Source organism: Pseudopodoces humilis, chromosome 30 (assembly GCF_049639895.1).
Source record: "Pseudopodoces humilis isolate 2021_Gansu_Grassland_sample_001 chromosome 30, ASM4963989v1, whole genome shotgun sequence".
NCBI lineage: Eukaryota > Metazoa > Chordata > Aves > Passeriformes > Paridae > Pseudopodoces > Pseudopodoces humilis.
In genome coordinates, this window is record NC_142229.1 from 1,965,927 (window position 1) to 1,980,268 (window position 14,342).

The 14,342-nt window shown below is 66.5% G+C and overlaps 1 protein-coding gene across 10 annotated transcripts; it reads right to left on the bottom strand.

Annotated features, from left to right (window-relative positions):
• Nucleotides 1-55: 55 nt before the first annotated feature.
• DMTN (dematin actin binding protein) lies at nucleotides 56-11,865 on the bottom strand. 10 transcript variants are annotated; one of them, XM_088068397.1, is made up of 17 exons: nucleotides 11,774-11,865; nucleotides 6,480-6,537; nucleotides 6,205-6,260; nucleotides 5,246-5,317; nucleotides 4,952-5,107; nucleotides 4,695-4,739; nucleotides 4,505-4,613; nucleotides 4,089-4,145; nucleotides 3,861-4,013; nucleotides 3,669-3,778; nucleotides 3,485-3,590; nucleotides 2,909-2,970; nucleotides 2,687-2,735; nucleotides 2,138-2,193; nucleotides 1,938-1,997; nucleotides 1,745-1,825; nucleotides 56-1,666 (listed from the first exon to the last, which is right to left on the bottom strand). In XM_088068397.1, the coding sequence occupies exons 3-17, from the start codon at nucleotides 6,220-6,222 to the stop codon at nucleotides 1,553-1,555; spliced, it is 1,248 nt and encodes a 415-aa protein (XP_087924523.1). In that variant the 5' UTR covers nucleotides 6,223-6,260; nucleotides 6,480-6,537; nucleotides 11,774-11,865; the 3' UTR covers nucleotides 56-1,552. The 10 variants fall into 10 exon arrangements, 9 of the variants coding, with proteins under 9 accessions (XP_087924523.1, XP_087924517.1, XP_087924521.1 ...); XM_088068391.1 differs by having other exon boundaries at nucleotides 5,246-5,320; XM_088068395.1 differs by having other exon boundaries at nucleotides 5,246-5,320; nucleotides 6,205-6,276; nucleotides 11,774-11,850.
• Nucleotides 11,866-14,342: the final 2,477 nt, after the last annotated feature.

Here is a 14,342-nt window from a genome sequence, read left to right on the forward strand (position 1 = left end):
CCCGGGGGAGTTTCTGGAGGAGGGGGAGGAAGCAAAGCTGCGGAGCCGGGCTGGATAAAGCCATTTCACCTTTAATTGTAAGCAAAAAATCACTCTCACGCGGGTTCTCCGACACCAGCAAATAAAATAAACTCTAACAAAAACAGAGAAAGTGAATCACTGTATTCCAGTCCAAAACAACCCATATTTATAGATATATTTATAGATATGTCGTTTGTAGCAGTGAAAGGCAAGTATGGGCCAGTGAATTCCAGATAAATTACATTCTTTACATCCCAACAAGGTCTAGCGGCTGGAAAGTGGCTGGAAACAAAACCCGGGGAGCGTGGAGGGGCCGGGGGGTGCGGGGAGAGAGGAGGGGTCCTGCCCAAATCGTGTGCCCGGAGAGGGGAGAGGGGGAGAAGGGAAAGTGCGGCCCGGTGCTGAGCCCTGTCCGGGAGGGGAGAGGACAGGGACAGTGTCCAGCCCCGGGAGGGGACAGGGACAGTGTCCAGCCCCGGGAGGGGACAGGGACAGTGCCCAGCCCTTGGAGTGGACAGGGATAGTGCCCAGCCCTTGGAGTGGACAGGGACAGTGCCCAGCCCTTGGAGGGGACAAGGACAGTGCTCAGCCCTGGGAGGGGACAGGGACAGTGCTCAGCCCCGGGAGGGGACAGTGCTCAGCCCCGGGACAGGGACAGTGCTCAGCCCCGGGAGGGGACAGGGACAGTGCCCAGGCCCCAGTGAGTGGCCGCCGTGCCCACAGAGCCGTACCCTGTTCCAAATCCATCGCCCCAGTTCATCATCCCAATTCATCATCCCAGTTCAGTGCCCTCCTGTACCCCCACATCATCGCCCCAAGCGCCCCCCTGCACCCCTCAGTGCATCCCCCCGCATCCGCAGCTGGAAACACACCAGGAGCTGCCCCAGGGATCCCCCACCCCAACCCTGCCACCCCCTGCCCGGCCCCAGGGTGCTCCCCCTGCCCCTCTGCCCAGCCCGGGGCCGGTGGGGTTGGCAGTGTCCTTGGGCTCCTCGCTGCAGCACCTGGCACAGGAGGGAGCGGGGCTGAGGGTGGGGACAAACCTGGGGGGCTGCAGGGGGTTAGGGTGGGATTTGGCTCTGGCAGTGTCGGCCCCCAGGCTCTTCCCAAGCCTCAGGGTGGGGGACAGGGGCAGCTTGGGGGGCACAGGAGCGCCCCGGGGTGGGGGGCTGGGGGCAGCGGACCCCCAGGGAGGAGGGAACCCCCCGGTGCCCCCCCAGTGGAGCCAGGCACATTCCAGGGGGAAAAGAGGGGGGCACAAAGCCCAAAGACCCCCCCAAACCTCCCGTCCTGGCTGAACCGTGCCTGCTGCTGGCCGGGGGCTGCCCCAGCCCCGTCACCCCACGGCCAGGCAGGCTCGAGCCCCCCAGCCCCGCTCCCTGCAGGAGGAACGAGCCGGGGGGCAGATCTGGGGGGCAGATCTGGGGGGCTGGGGGTGCGGGGAAATGGGGGGAGACCCCAATAAAAACCGGCTGAGAGCCCTAAAGCGGTTACACGGCGCGACACGGACTGAGCTGGGGCCGAGGAGGGCTCAGAAGAGGAAGGCTTTCTTCTTCAGCTCGTTGCGCTTCCACAGGGCCAGCTTGCTGAACTCCTCCGGAGACATCTCGAACACCTTCAGGAAGTCCTCGGGGGACAGGTGTCGCTGTAGGGAGGGGACAGAGGGCGGTGACAGAGTGCACGGAGCCCCCCCGGAGCCCCCCGAGCTTCACACAGCCCCCACCTCCAGCCTGGTCCTGTCCACGCCGGGCGGGAGCTTCACTCGGCCTCGGTTCGTCACCATCAGCATCTCATAGGGGTAGATCTGGGAAAGGCGAGGGGGCACGGGGCTGTGAGATCCCCCCAGACCCCATCAAAGCCCCCCCGGTCCCTCGCGAACCTCAGCAAGGCCGCGCGAGCCCCCCAGCCCCGCTCACCTTCTGCTCCAACATGCTGGGCAGGGAGTTCCCTCTGTCCATGCGCCCGCGCTGGCCGTTCTGGGGGGACAAAGCCTGGGCTCAGCCCGACCCCCCCAAAGGGAGGATTCCCCCCTCGGTGAGGGGCTCCAGACCCCCCCTCCCAGCCCCAGGGACGGTGCCAGGGCTGGCCCCGGTGCCCGTGTCCCCCTCCCCCGTACGTCACCCTCTCGCTGGGTCGCGGCGTCCGCAGCCAGGTGAGCTCTTACCTGCAGGGCTGGGCAAGGAGAGGAGCGAGGCTCAGCCTGGGGACCCCGCTGTGCTCCCCCTCCCCAAATTCCTGCCAGGCCCGGGCTCGTCCCACCCCTCCCAGTCCCAGGAAACTCCCAGGACACCCCCACATCTTCCAGAACACCCTCAAATTCCTGGGGACATCCCCTGGGACACCTCCACATCCCCAGGGCATCCCCACATCCTTCCAGGACACCCCCACGCTCCCAGGGACACCCCCACATTCCCGGGATCACCCCCACATTCCCGGGGACACCCCCACAGTCCCGAGGACACCCCACATTCCCGGGATCACCCCCACATTCCCAGCGACACCCCCACATTCCCGGGAAACACCTCCACATCCCCCAAAACACTCCCAGATCTCTGCAGGACATTCCAGAATCCCCAGGACCCTCCCACATCACCCGGGACACCCCCACATTCCCGGGACCCCCCCACATTCCCGGGATCCCCCCATTCCATGCCCTGAGCCGCACCAGGACTGCCCTTCTCGCTCCCTGCCGAGCCAAACTCCGCCGACTGCAGCTGCGGGGGGACAGGGACGGGGTCACAGGGGTGACCCCAAACCCCGGGGCGGGATCACAGAGGTGACCCCGGCAGGGTGGGGAGACAGGACAGGGTCACAGGGGTGACCCCAAACCCCGGGGCGGGGTGGGGGTGACCCCGGTAGGGTGGGGGGACAGCTGGCACCCACTTACCCGGGTGAGGGTGCTCCGGCCGGAGGCGGGGAGGGAGGAGCTCTTGGAGCTCGTGTGCAGGGCTGGGAGAGAGGCAGAGACCGTCAGGGACCGACAGGGACCTTTGGGGTCCTTTTGGGACCTTTGGGGTCTTTTAGGGACCTTTGGAGTCTTTTAGGGACCTTTGGGGACTTTTAGGGACCTCTGGAGATGGGTAGGGATGGGCAGGGATGGACTGGGATGATCTGGGACCATCAGGGATGGACTGGGACCTTTAGACAGGGGTGCAGGCAGGATTTAGGAGGTGCAGGTGGGAATTGGGAGGTACAGATGGAACTTGGGAGGTGCAGGCAGGATTTGGGAGGTGCAGGTGGGATTTGAGAGGTGCAGGTGGGATTTGGGATGTGCAGGTGGGATTTGGGAGGCACAGGCTGGATTTGGGGAAGTTCAGGCAGGATTTGGGAGGTGCAGGTAGGATTTGGGAGGCACAGATGGAATTTGGGAGGTGCAGGCGGGATTTGGGGGACAGAGGGGCGTACAGGCAGCCAGAGGTGAGGAAGGACAGGGCCGGCATTCCGGGAGAACCGTCCCACTCACATGTGTGAAAAGGTGTCCGGTCCGGCAGTGAGCGAGTTTTCCTGCGGATCGGGAGAGACTTCTCCATCTCCTCCTTCAGGATCAGCTTCCCGAGGTTGGAGGTGACCTTGGGGATGAGGGGACACAGGTTGGGATCGGTGCCAGCGCCTCCCCAGCCCCTCCCGAGCTGCCGCCCTGCCCCGACCTTGCTCAGCTCCTGCCGCTGGAGCTCCCGCAGGTTCTTCATCTCCTCCGTCAGATCCTCATCCTCCTCCTCGCCTCTCTTGGACGCCATCCGCCTCCTCCACTCCGTCTCTGCGGGAAAAATGGGAACATTCCCGCCATTGCCAGCCTTCCCTGGAGCGTCCAGGAGGGAAAAGCCGCAGTTCCCACCTACCCACGACGGCCAGCGAGGGTGGGCAGGGCCAGTAGTCGGTCTCGATCTTGGCGGGCTGGTTGGGATCCGGGGGCTGCGCCGCCGGGAATTTGGAGGATTCGATGATCAAATCCTCTATGAGGTGCTTGCCGTGGTGGGCACTGGAATGGTGGTCTGGGGGGCACGGGGGGGTGAGACAGAATCCCGGGATAACCCATCCCATGGGATAGACCCCCCCTTCAGACTCACCTTTCTGCCGGTAGATCGGGGGCTTCTTGTAAATGTTGAGCTCTGTCGTGTCGGTCTCTGGAGATAAAAACAGGTTTGGGGTTGGGAATGGGAGTTTGTGGGATTGGGAATGGGAGCTCATGGGGCTGGGAATTGGAGCTTGTTGGATTGGGAATAGAAGTTTGTGGGGCTGGGAGCTCGTGGGGTTGGGATTGGGAATTTGTGTGGTTGGGAATGGGAGTTTGTGGGGTTGGGAATGGGAGTTTGTGGGGTTGGGGCTGGGAGCTCGTGGGGTTAGGAATGGGAGTTTGTGGGGTTGGGAATGGGAGTTTGTGGGGTTGGGAATGGGAGTTTGTGGGATTGGGAAGAGGCTCCAGGACACCCTGGGGGGCTCGGGCAGCTCTGGGGGTCCTGCTTTGGGGCCGGGGGGCCATTACCGGGTCGGTGGAAGTGCTGGACGCTGCTGCGGGTCGGGGCAGTGCCCTGGCGCGAGGGGGGCAGCGGGGTGCTGCTGGGGGGGCGGCTCTCCAGCCACTCCCGGATAACCTGCGGGAAAACGGGATCGGGGATCAGCGAGACCCCTCCCCAATTCAGCATCGCCCCCTCCTCCCCCAGCCCGGTACTCACCTCTGGAGACGGAGGAGGAGACATGGATTTGGGAGACAGGGAGCGCTGCAGAAGGCAAGGATTTAATTAATGTTAATATTTTCAAAACGAATTTTAACCATTTTAATAACCTTCATGAGCTGTGCTATGAATTAGCACGAATTTTAATGAATTTTAGGTATTTTTATGCTGGTATTTTTTTCCCAGCAGCCCCAGCTCTGTGATCCTTCTATCCAGGTGGGATTCTCCCAAAAAAAAAACAGGGAATGTCCCCTCACCTCCCGGCTCCGGGGCAGCTCCACGTGCTCCATGAGCGAGTAGGTGAAATGAGGTTCGTAGATCATCAGGTCGGGGCGTTCGATGTCCAGGATCGCTTTGTCCTTGGGGATGGCAGCCAGGTCCTTGTAGCCCAGGACCTCGTTGTCCATTTTGGCCTGGGAGGAAGGGAAAACGCCCTCAGCTGGGGCCAGAAGGGGATTTTTGGGAATGGGGAGTGACAGAGGGGTGGAGAGGGGCACGTCCCGACCCCGGGGATTGAGGGATGCGGTGGGAAGGTGGGAATGGATTGTTACCACGATGCTGGAGGGAGATCCGGGAACGCTGGATCCGCGGGAAGAACAGACGCTCCCAGGGGAGGTCAGTGGCTGCTGGACGGAAAAAGGGAGATTTTAGCCCAGGAAGAGACTCGGGGCATGGCAGGGGGGCAGGGGACACCCCTATGGATCCCAGCTTCCCCGGGCGGGCGGGGCACAGCCGGGAGGTGACAGCGGCTTGGCCAGGACACGCTGCCACTAGATGGTGCTGCCAGGCCGGGCTGGAGGAGGAGGAGGAGGAGGAGGAGGAGGAAGGCAGGGTCCTGCTGACAGCAGCCCATGCCTGCCCCAGCCCTTGGCCACCAGCCCCGTGTGCCCTCCCTGCAGGGCTCCCCATCGTCCCGCACCCTGCCAGGACCCCAGCACCTCCAGCGCTTTCCCTGGCCCCCCAACAATCCCCCCCGGACCCCAAACACCCTCCCGGACCCCCAACACCCTCTCTGGACCCCAAACACCCTCCCGAACCCCCAGCACATTCCCGGACCCCCAATACCCTGTTCTATACTCCCAGAACTTTTCCCGGACCCCCAGCACCCTTCCCTGGAGCTCCAGACCCTTCTCTGGACCCCCAGCACCCTGTTCTGTATCCCAGCACCCTTTCCTGGACCCCCAGAAACTTGTTCGGTACCCCAACACCTTTCCCGAACCCCCAACATCTTTCCCGAACCCCCAACACCCTCCCTGCACCCCCAGCACCCTCCTCGGACCCCAAACACCCTCCCTGGACCCCCAACACCTTTTCGGGACCCCCAGCACCCTCTCCAGACCCCCAGCACATTCCCGGACCCCCAATATCCTCCCCGGACCCCCCAACACCTTTTCGGGACCCCCAGCACCCTCTCCAGACCCTCAGCACCCTCCCGGACCCCCAATATCCTCCCCGGACCCCCCAACACCTTTTCGGGACCCCCCAGCCCCCTCCCCCAGCCCTCCTTTACCTTCTGCAGTCTTTCCATTCAGCTGCGCCTGGCGGGGCTGTGTCAGTCACAGGGTCCTGCGGGCACAGCGGGCTTTGGGCACCGTCAGGGTGGGCACAGAGCCCCCCCCGGGCTCGGGGGCCCCCCTCCCACCGCCCTCCCGGCACGGAGCCCCGAAACCCCCCCCCACTCCGGGCACTGAGGTAGCGCGAGGCTCGCACGTCCCCGCTGCCCAATATCGAGGTGCCACTGTCCCCCCTCCCCGGGCAGGGCACGGGCGGGGATCCCCCGCTCACCTCTGTGCCTCCACATCCCCCTGGGCTCCGCCACCGCGCTGGGGCTCCGATCTTCCCTCTGCAAGGACAGCACAGAGGGGACTGGTGAAGCCACCGCTTGTCCCCACGCTGTCCCCGCGGTCCCCCGTGCCCGCTGCCGCTGCCCGGGGGCTGCTGACGGTGCTGGCGAGCGGAGCGGCGGCGCTGACGCCCTTTTGTCCCGCGGCCTCGAGAAGGCTCCAGCGGCAGCGGGACGGGCTCGGCCCCCCACAGCCCCCGGGCCTGGCTGCGCTCTCAACCCACAAAGCCGCACACAAAGGGGAAAATTCCCCATTCTCCTCCAAACTTCTCCTTTCAGGAGGGAAAAGCTCGTGGTGGTGCCGGCGCGGGGAGCCCCGAGCCCGCAGGGGGTGAAGGGGTGCCAGCGCCTCTGGGGACACCGACCCCGCTGTCCCCCAGCCCCGCGGCTCCCAAGAGCACAGAACTCGCTCCCGTGGGACGCAGAGATGGAGCAGGAGCGGGTCGGAGAAATCCGGGAGCATCCTGGAGCAGAGAGCTCCGTGTCCCCTCCCTTGAGCCCCCCCGGCCACAAAGGACCCCCAGATTTGTCACCGGGACGGGGTTTAACGCTCTGAGCCCCACCGCCAGCACCTCCCCGCCCTCCCGGCGGGCGCACGGCTGGGACGGGCTCGGCACAAGGGTGACATTGTCCGGGAGGGCACAGCCCTGAGCTCACACTTTCCAGGGCCGGAGCCAGCCTTGCCCCGCGCCTCGGGACCCCGGCGGGGACGTGGTGACAGCGAGCAGATGGATGCGATGGCGGAGAACGGCAGCGGCGGGAGGGTGGGTGCGGGGCCGGCCGGGAAGGAAAACAAACCCGAGCCGGGGGTGCGGAGAGACGCCACAAAACCGGCGAGAGCTGCACAAGCAGCTCGGTCACGGTCCCCCCCCCCCGCCCCTCCCCGAGCTCTGGGGACGCGGGGACAGCTTATCAGGCTCAGGCAGAGAGCCACCGCCCCGATGGCAGCCGCGTTCCCCATGGCAACCTCCAATCTCCCCGCGGCTCCGCGGCCAGGTCCCCGCGTGGGCCCAGATAAGGGCGGCTCGGCGTGTTTGGGATTTTCCTGGCCGGGAGGGCGAGGGGGAGCGGGGACAGGAGCGCGGAAAGCAGCGGGTCCCACTCTCGGGGCGATGCTGAGGGGGACCCAGGGCGCGGGGAAGGAAAAGAGCCGGGCAGGAAGCGTGGGAAGAGGGAGAGAGATGGAGGATGGATGATGGTTGGATGGTTGGACGGATGGATGGATGGATGGATGGATGGATGGACAGGACACGTGCGGGGCTCACCGGGATTCAGGGGTGCCGGTGCCCCCCCGTGCCGGTGGGGCCAGGAAGAGGCCGGTTCCCTCCTCCCCACCCCGAGGAAATCCGGATTTGACTTTTCGCAGCCGCCAAAGCCATCAGTGCCCGGCCCCGGGCCAGGGGCCAGGCCGTGAGAACCCCCCCGGCACCGCCCGGGGGGGAGCGGGAGGGGACCCCCAGCCTTCCTCCCATCGCTGTCCTCCTCAGCCTCCCTTCCCTGCCCGAATTGTGGCGCGGCTGGCGCGGCTCGCAGCCAGCAGTGAAAGGCGGGGGGACACCCGGGGTCACAAGTTCCCCGAACAGAAGGTTCCCGCCAGCCCTGGGAACGGTGTCCGGTGTTCCCAGCCCAGCCCCGGCCTCCTCCTCCTCCTCCTCCTCCCACCACAAGCTCCAAACAAACAGCGCAGGCCAGGCCCGGAGCATCCTCCCCGCTCACCGGGGAAACCGAGGCACCGCCACACGCGGGGCCCCACCGGCAACTTGATCGCGACAGCGACAGCCCCGGGGAGCACGCGGGTCCCCGAGCCGCGGCTCGCCGGTGTCCGGTTCCTCCTTTGTCCTGTTTGTTCCGCTCCCCGGGGCTATTGACTGCCCATCGCTTCCGAGCCGCCGCGTCCTGCCCGGGGACCTCGGTGGCCTTAAAAGCCACCAGCTGCCAGCCCCGGGCGTTTTTCCACGGCTGCGATGGACGGTGCATCCTGCCGAGGGCGCAGGGATGCTCCGTGCCTCAGTTTCCCGGGATGGGAGGTGGATGGGGAGTGGGGGGAGTAGGAACAATCCGCCCACCGCATCCCGGAGCGGATGGAGGTGAAGGAGGCATTTCCACCTCCCCGGTTCCTCCCATCCGTGGAATCTGGGCCAACGCAGCTACCCCCAGCCCTGCCAGGAGGCTCCGAGCCCCTCAGGTTTACTGGGGGGAGACGTGGCCTGAACCCCAAAACTCGGGGGGATTGTGGGGGGTCTTTTCCCGGCCCCCCTGCCCCGATAGCCACCCCGCAGCCCGCTCTGGGCCGCGCCTCACGTGGCTCCTAATCTGGGATTAAAGCGGGATTAGCCTGCTCATCCCGCACGCGGAGGGACCCGCTGGGGATGTGTGAGGAGGCCGCGCCCCCCGGGGCTCCCGCTGGGGGTTTGGGGGTGTCCCCGCGCCCCCCAGATCCCCCCGGTTCTGCCAGCCCTGGGATCAGCCCCCACGGCGTTGGGTACCCCGGGGTGGGGGGACCCGGGCACCCCAATTCCGCTCATGGGGCCAGCGCAGCGAGGCTCGCACCCCACAGGACACCCGGGACTGGCCGGGGGGTCCCGAGGGGGCGGGGGCTGGCCCAGGTTTGCCTGGGAGAGGTTGGAATTGGCCCAGCCTGGCCACCCACCCTGCACGGCCACAGCCCGGAGCTGAACCCCCCCGGAGACGGCTCCATCCACGGCCAAGAGATGGGGGGGACGCGCTTTGCGCCCCATATTCTCCCTCTAAATCAGCCCCCGATGCTCCATGGCGGTGGGGGAATGGGAATTTGGCCCCTCAGGGCTTTGCCAGGGGGGTTGGGGTGCTCCAAAATTCCGTGTCCGCGGCAAAACCGCGACCGCCACAGCCAGGGAGCATCAAACCCTTCACGGAGGGGGAGGATTTGGGGGGCGCCCCCCCCAGCAACAGCGGTGAGACCCCACAAATTCACTCCGCAGGTGCGGCTGGGAAGGGCTGGGCCGTCCCAGCCTCCTCCCTTGGGATCCGCGAATCCAAATCCAAATCCAGCGTCCCCAAGGAAGGGGGACAGGGGTGTCCCGGGCTGGGGGGCGCTGGGAGCGCTGCGGTGCCGCGGGGGGAGCTCGGGGAGGGCTCAGCGCTGGAGCCGCTGTCCCCGCGTCCCCCTCCTCGGGTCCCCGCCCTTCCCATCCCCGCGGCCCCCCAACAACGGCAGCAGCGCCGGACAAGGGGGGGGGACAAAATGTGGGGCACCCCCGAGCCCCTCCCAGCTCCCCCTGCCAGCGGCTGCACCGAAAAGCGACGGGAAAAGGAAAAGCGGTCCGCCGCGAACCGGCCCTCCCGCTCCTCCCCGGCGGCCTGTGCCCCCCAGCCGTGTCCCCAGCCGTGTCCTGTCCCCAGCCGTGTCCCCAGCCGTGTCCCCAGCCGAGCCCCGCGGCCGCGCACTCACCTAAGGCCGGGGGCAGCGCATCCCTGCGGCCGCGGGGGGCTGCGGGGGGCTGCCCTGCGCTTGCTCCGCTCGCCCGGCCACCGACTCGCGCCTGGGCTCCCGGGGCTGCTGCGGCTGCGGCGCATCCGAGAGCGTGACAGGGGGGCGCGGGCGGGCGAGCGGGCGGGCGAGAGGGCGAGCGAGCCTCTATCTGCCCCCGCCAGCCCCGATAACCGCGGCTGGGCGGGCGGGCGGGCGTGCGGGGGAGGCTGCGTGGAGCGCTGGGTGGGAGGGTGGAGGAGTGCGTGGCTGCCCGGGGGGGGGGGGGTGGCCGCGTGGGTGCCTCCCCCCAGCTCGCTGCTGCCTCGGACCCTTTCCCAACAAGAGGAGAATTAGCCGGCATCATGACGAAGCAGTATTGGCTGCCGCTCCTCTCGCTTCCCCGGCACAAAGAGGGAGGAAAACGGGAATAACCCGGCCTGAGCCGCTGCCAGGGACAGCCCGGACCCCCAGCACACCCCCAGCCCCCGCCGGGCATCGGGCGCGGCAGCCCCCGCTCCCCCCCGCAGCTCCTCGGAGGGGTTTTGGCAGCTCCCAGCCCCTCTCGGGGTGGGGGCTGAGCACTTCAGGGGGCTGCGACAGAGAGCGGGGGGCACCTCCCGCACAACCCGACCCCCAGGCTGGGTCTGGGGGCACCGCACCCACCCCTCGCTGCCCTGGGAGGGGAAATCCAGCGGGAATTTCCATCCGCGGGACCAGCGCAGCCCAGGGAAGGCTGGGAGGGGCTGGAAATCTGTCAAAATGGAGCACTGGGCTCTGGCGGCGAGAGCTGATTCCCCCCGCACGCCAAGCCCCCCACGCCCTGGGGGTCGCGGTCCAGCCCCGGGCTGGGGGAAGGGCTGGGCAGGGCAGGGAGGCTGTGGCACCTCCATCCCTCCGGAGCCGCTCGGAACGGGATCCCGCATCCCGGCACGGCAGCGGAGCCGCGGCCGGACCCCGCCGGGGGCGGCGGGGCTGCGTTGGTGCCGCAGAGCCGGGATCCAGAGTCTATTCCCGGCTCTGTGTGGGAGCGCTGCCTGGTGACAGCAGCTCCCTTCCCGGGGCTCCTCCTCGCTGCTCCTGCTCCTTGCTGCCTCTGTTTCCCCGCACCCGGCTCAGGAAAGGGCTGCTGTACCCCTCTAGGTGCACATCTGGGGCGGGTGCGCGCTCAGGAGCGCACATCTGGAGGGGCACGGACACGCGGGGGGAAGGCAGCGTCCAGGGATGGGCAGGCGGGCCGCACATCTGGGCAGGAGCACACCCAGGGCCGCACATCTGGGGGGGCTACAGGCCCAGAGGTGAGCACCTGGCGGGGATCCACCCCCAGGGGATTCACACTCGTGTTCCTTGACGCCAGGGCCAGCCCGGCTCGCTGGAGCATCCCGGCCTGGGCTCCGCCGCGCCGAGGGGGCTCCGCCGGCCCAGCCGCCCCCCGGGGCCGTGCCCGTGAATAATCGAGGCTGCGGCCGCCTCTAACCCAGTTTCTCAAGCATGAAGACGATCGCAGCGGCTGCTCGGCGGCTGCCACCTGCGCCCGGGGCCGCTCGGGTGCCTGACCCGGCGGTGGCACCCACCGAGGCTCGGCCTCCCGACCCAGAGCGCCGCGGTGCCCGCGGGGACGGCGGGAGGAGTTTGGGGACGCCCCGATCCGGCTCCAACCCGCTCATGCACGCACTCAAAGCCAAGCCCGGCCACGCTCGCCAGAGCCCCGGCCACCCCTTGTCAAAGCCGGAGCCCCGAGGGGGTGCTGGGGGGCGCGGGGTGTGGGGCAGGGGGATCGGGCCCTACCTTCAGGGGAGCCCATGGCCCGCCGCGGGCAGCGCTGCGTGTCCGCCGGGAGCCATCCCCGAGCCCAGCATCCCCTCCCCTGCGCCGCACGCACGTTGCCACAGCGACCGCCTCCCGCCGCAGGCGCCCGGGATGGAGCGCGGAGGGTGGGCAGGAGCAGCCCCCGGGATCGGAGAGGGATGGAGGGAGGGCAGGAGCAGCCCCCGGGATCGGAGAGGGATGGAGGGTGGGCAGGAGAATCGGGGTTTGGGAAGGGATGGAGGATGTGCAGGAGAATCGGGATTTGGGGAGTGATGGAGGTGGGGCAGGAGCATCCTCTGGATTCACTGAGGGATGGAGGAAGTGCAGGAGCACCCCTCGGTCTCCCCACCCTGTGGGATGGGTCCAAGGAGCATTCCCGCAGTCCCAGGGGGCACAACCCCTGCGCCCCCTCTGTGCAGCACCTGCCTGACCCCAAAATGCCCCCAGGGCCTCCCTGCAGGGGTGACACTCAGAGGATCCCGGTGACCTCCATGCTGCGAGGGCACCCGGACACCCCCAGGGGACACCAGTCCTGTCACCCCCGGGCCAGCTCATCCCCCTCCCAGGGGACCCCTCTGTCGCGTGCCGAGGGCAAGGAGCAGGGGGTTTGGGGTGGCCTCGATGGTTTGGGGTGGCCGCGATGGTTTGGGGTACCCAGCGCCTCTGAGGCCAGGGGGGCTCTGGGGAGGCGCCCCCGCTGCCTGCACGGCCCCCTCGGACCCCCCAGGGCATCCCCAGCCCCTGGGAAAGGCTGGGAGCAGACACCCTCCAGTGCACTTTCTGCACAGAGGACATTCCTGTCCCCACCTCCGCCCCCCGCCCCAGGTCTCACCTCAAAAAACAAGAAAGAAACAGCGCGAGGGGTTTTTTTCTCTCTCCTTCTCCAGCCATAATTAAAAAGGACTCACCCTTCCGAGCCCTTTCTATCCAGGGAGGTCGAGAAGAAAGAGAGGGGAGGAAGGGGAAAAACCCTGAAAGAAAAGAGAGGAAGGGCTTGGGAAGGAGAAGAGAGAAGAAAAAAAAAAAAAAAAAGAAAAAGGGACAGGGGAAAAATTAAAGCGGAGATCACACAAAGGGAACTCCTCTACCTTTGAAGCTTTGGCTAAATTGAGGAGGGGGCGGCGGGGGCAGGGAGGGTCCGGACCCAGTCGGCTCCTTTCTCAAAGCCTTCTCCTTTCAAGAATGTCTCGAATTCCTGCAGGAACAAGGAGCCGAGGCTGTGGGGCCGAAGGAAACGGGAGGGGAAGAGAATCAAATCACCGTGGTTAATTCCGGCCGCCACACCTGGGCAGCGGCGCTTTGTTCGGCCTTAATTGCGGGCTGTTGCATTTCCCCGATCCTTTAAAGCCTCACTGAACTCAAACTGTTATCATTTTGTCCCCACTGCTCCCCCCAGCCCGGGCCGGCTTTGTAGGGGCTGGGGGAGCCCCGGTTCGGGGATTAGGTCCCCCCCAGGGTCCGGTGCCACCTCCCAGGGCATTGTCACAGGTGATTATGGGGAGGGGGACAGCGGTGAGGTGGGGAGGGGGCGGCCGGGGTGGTGGGTCCGGCAGGGAGGAGAGGGGGCATCGTGATGGTGACAGCGTGAGGGGGGTGGGATTTGGGGGTGAATGGGGTGAGGGGGGGGGGGTTTGAGGGAGATGGAATGAGGGGATGGGATTTGGGGGGACGGGGGGGACAGGGTAAGGGAGGTGGGAATTGGGGGGGAATGGGCTGAGGGGGTGGGATTTTGGGGGAACAGGGTAAGGGGAATGGGATTTAGGGGGGGAACAGGATGAGTGGGATGGGATTTGGGGGAGATGGAATGAGGGGATGGGATTTGGGGGAATGAACTGATGGGAAGGGGATTTGGGGAAATAAGGGGAACAGGGTGAGGGGGATGGGATTTGAGAGTGTCAGGCTGAGGGGGATGGGATTTGGGAGTGTCAGGCTGAGGGGGATGGAATTTGGGGGAACAGAGGGAACGGGTGAGGGGGGTGGGATTTGGGGAACAGGATGAGGGGATGGAATTTGGGGGAACAGAGGGAACGGGTGAGGGGGGTGGGATTTGGGGGTGAATGGGATGAGGGGATGGGATTTGGGGGAATAGGGGGAACAGGGTGAGGGGGGTGGGATTTGGGGGAACAGGATGAGGGGGGAGGCCTGGGTGGGGATCAGAGGGTACCAGAGTGATGCCCTGAGTGTGGAGAACAGGGTGTGCCACCCCGAAGGTGAGGGCAGGTGAGGGGGACAGCAGGGCCCAGGGCGATGCTCTGGGGGAGCTTTGGGTACCACAGCGGGTACCGGGTGATGCCCTGGGTGGGGACAACGGGGACACCACAGTGGCACCACTCTGAGGGTGACACCATGGGGGCTGTGATGGGCACCGGCCCTGGGTGGGGACAATGGGGACACCACTGTGAGGGTGACACCCTGGGGACTGTAACAGGCACCGGCTCAGGGTGGGGACAACACTGGGCACCCCCCGCTGGCACATCAGGGGTGATGTTCTGTGGGGTAAAATGGGGTGTGGGGTGTGAACCCCTCCAGGGGAGCAGCAGGTGCCACC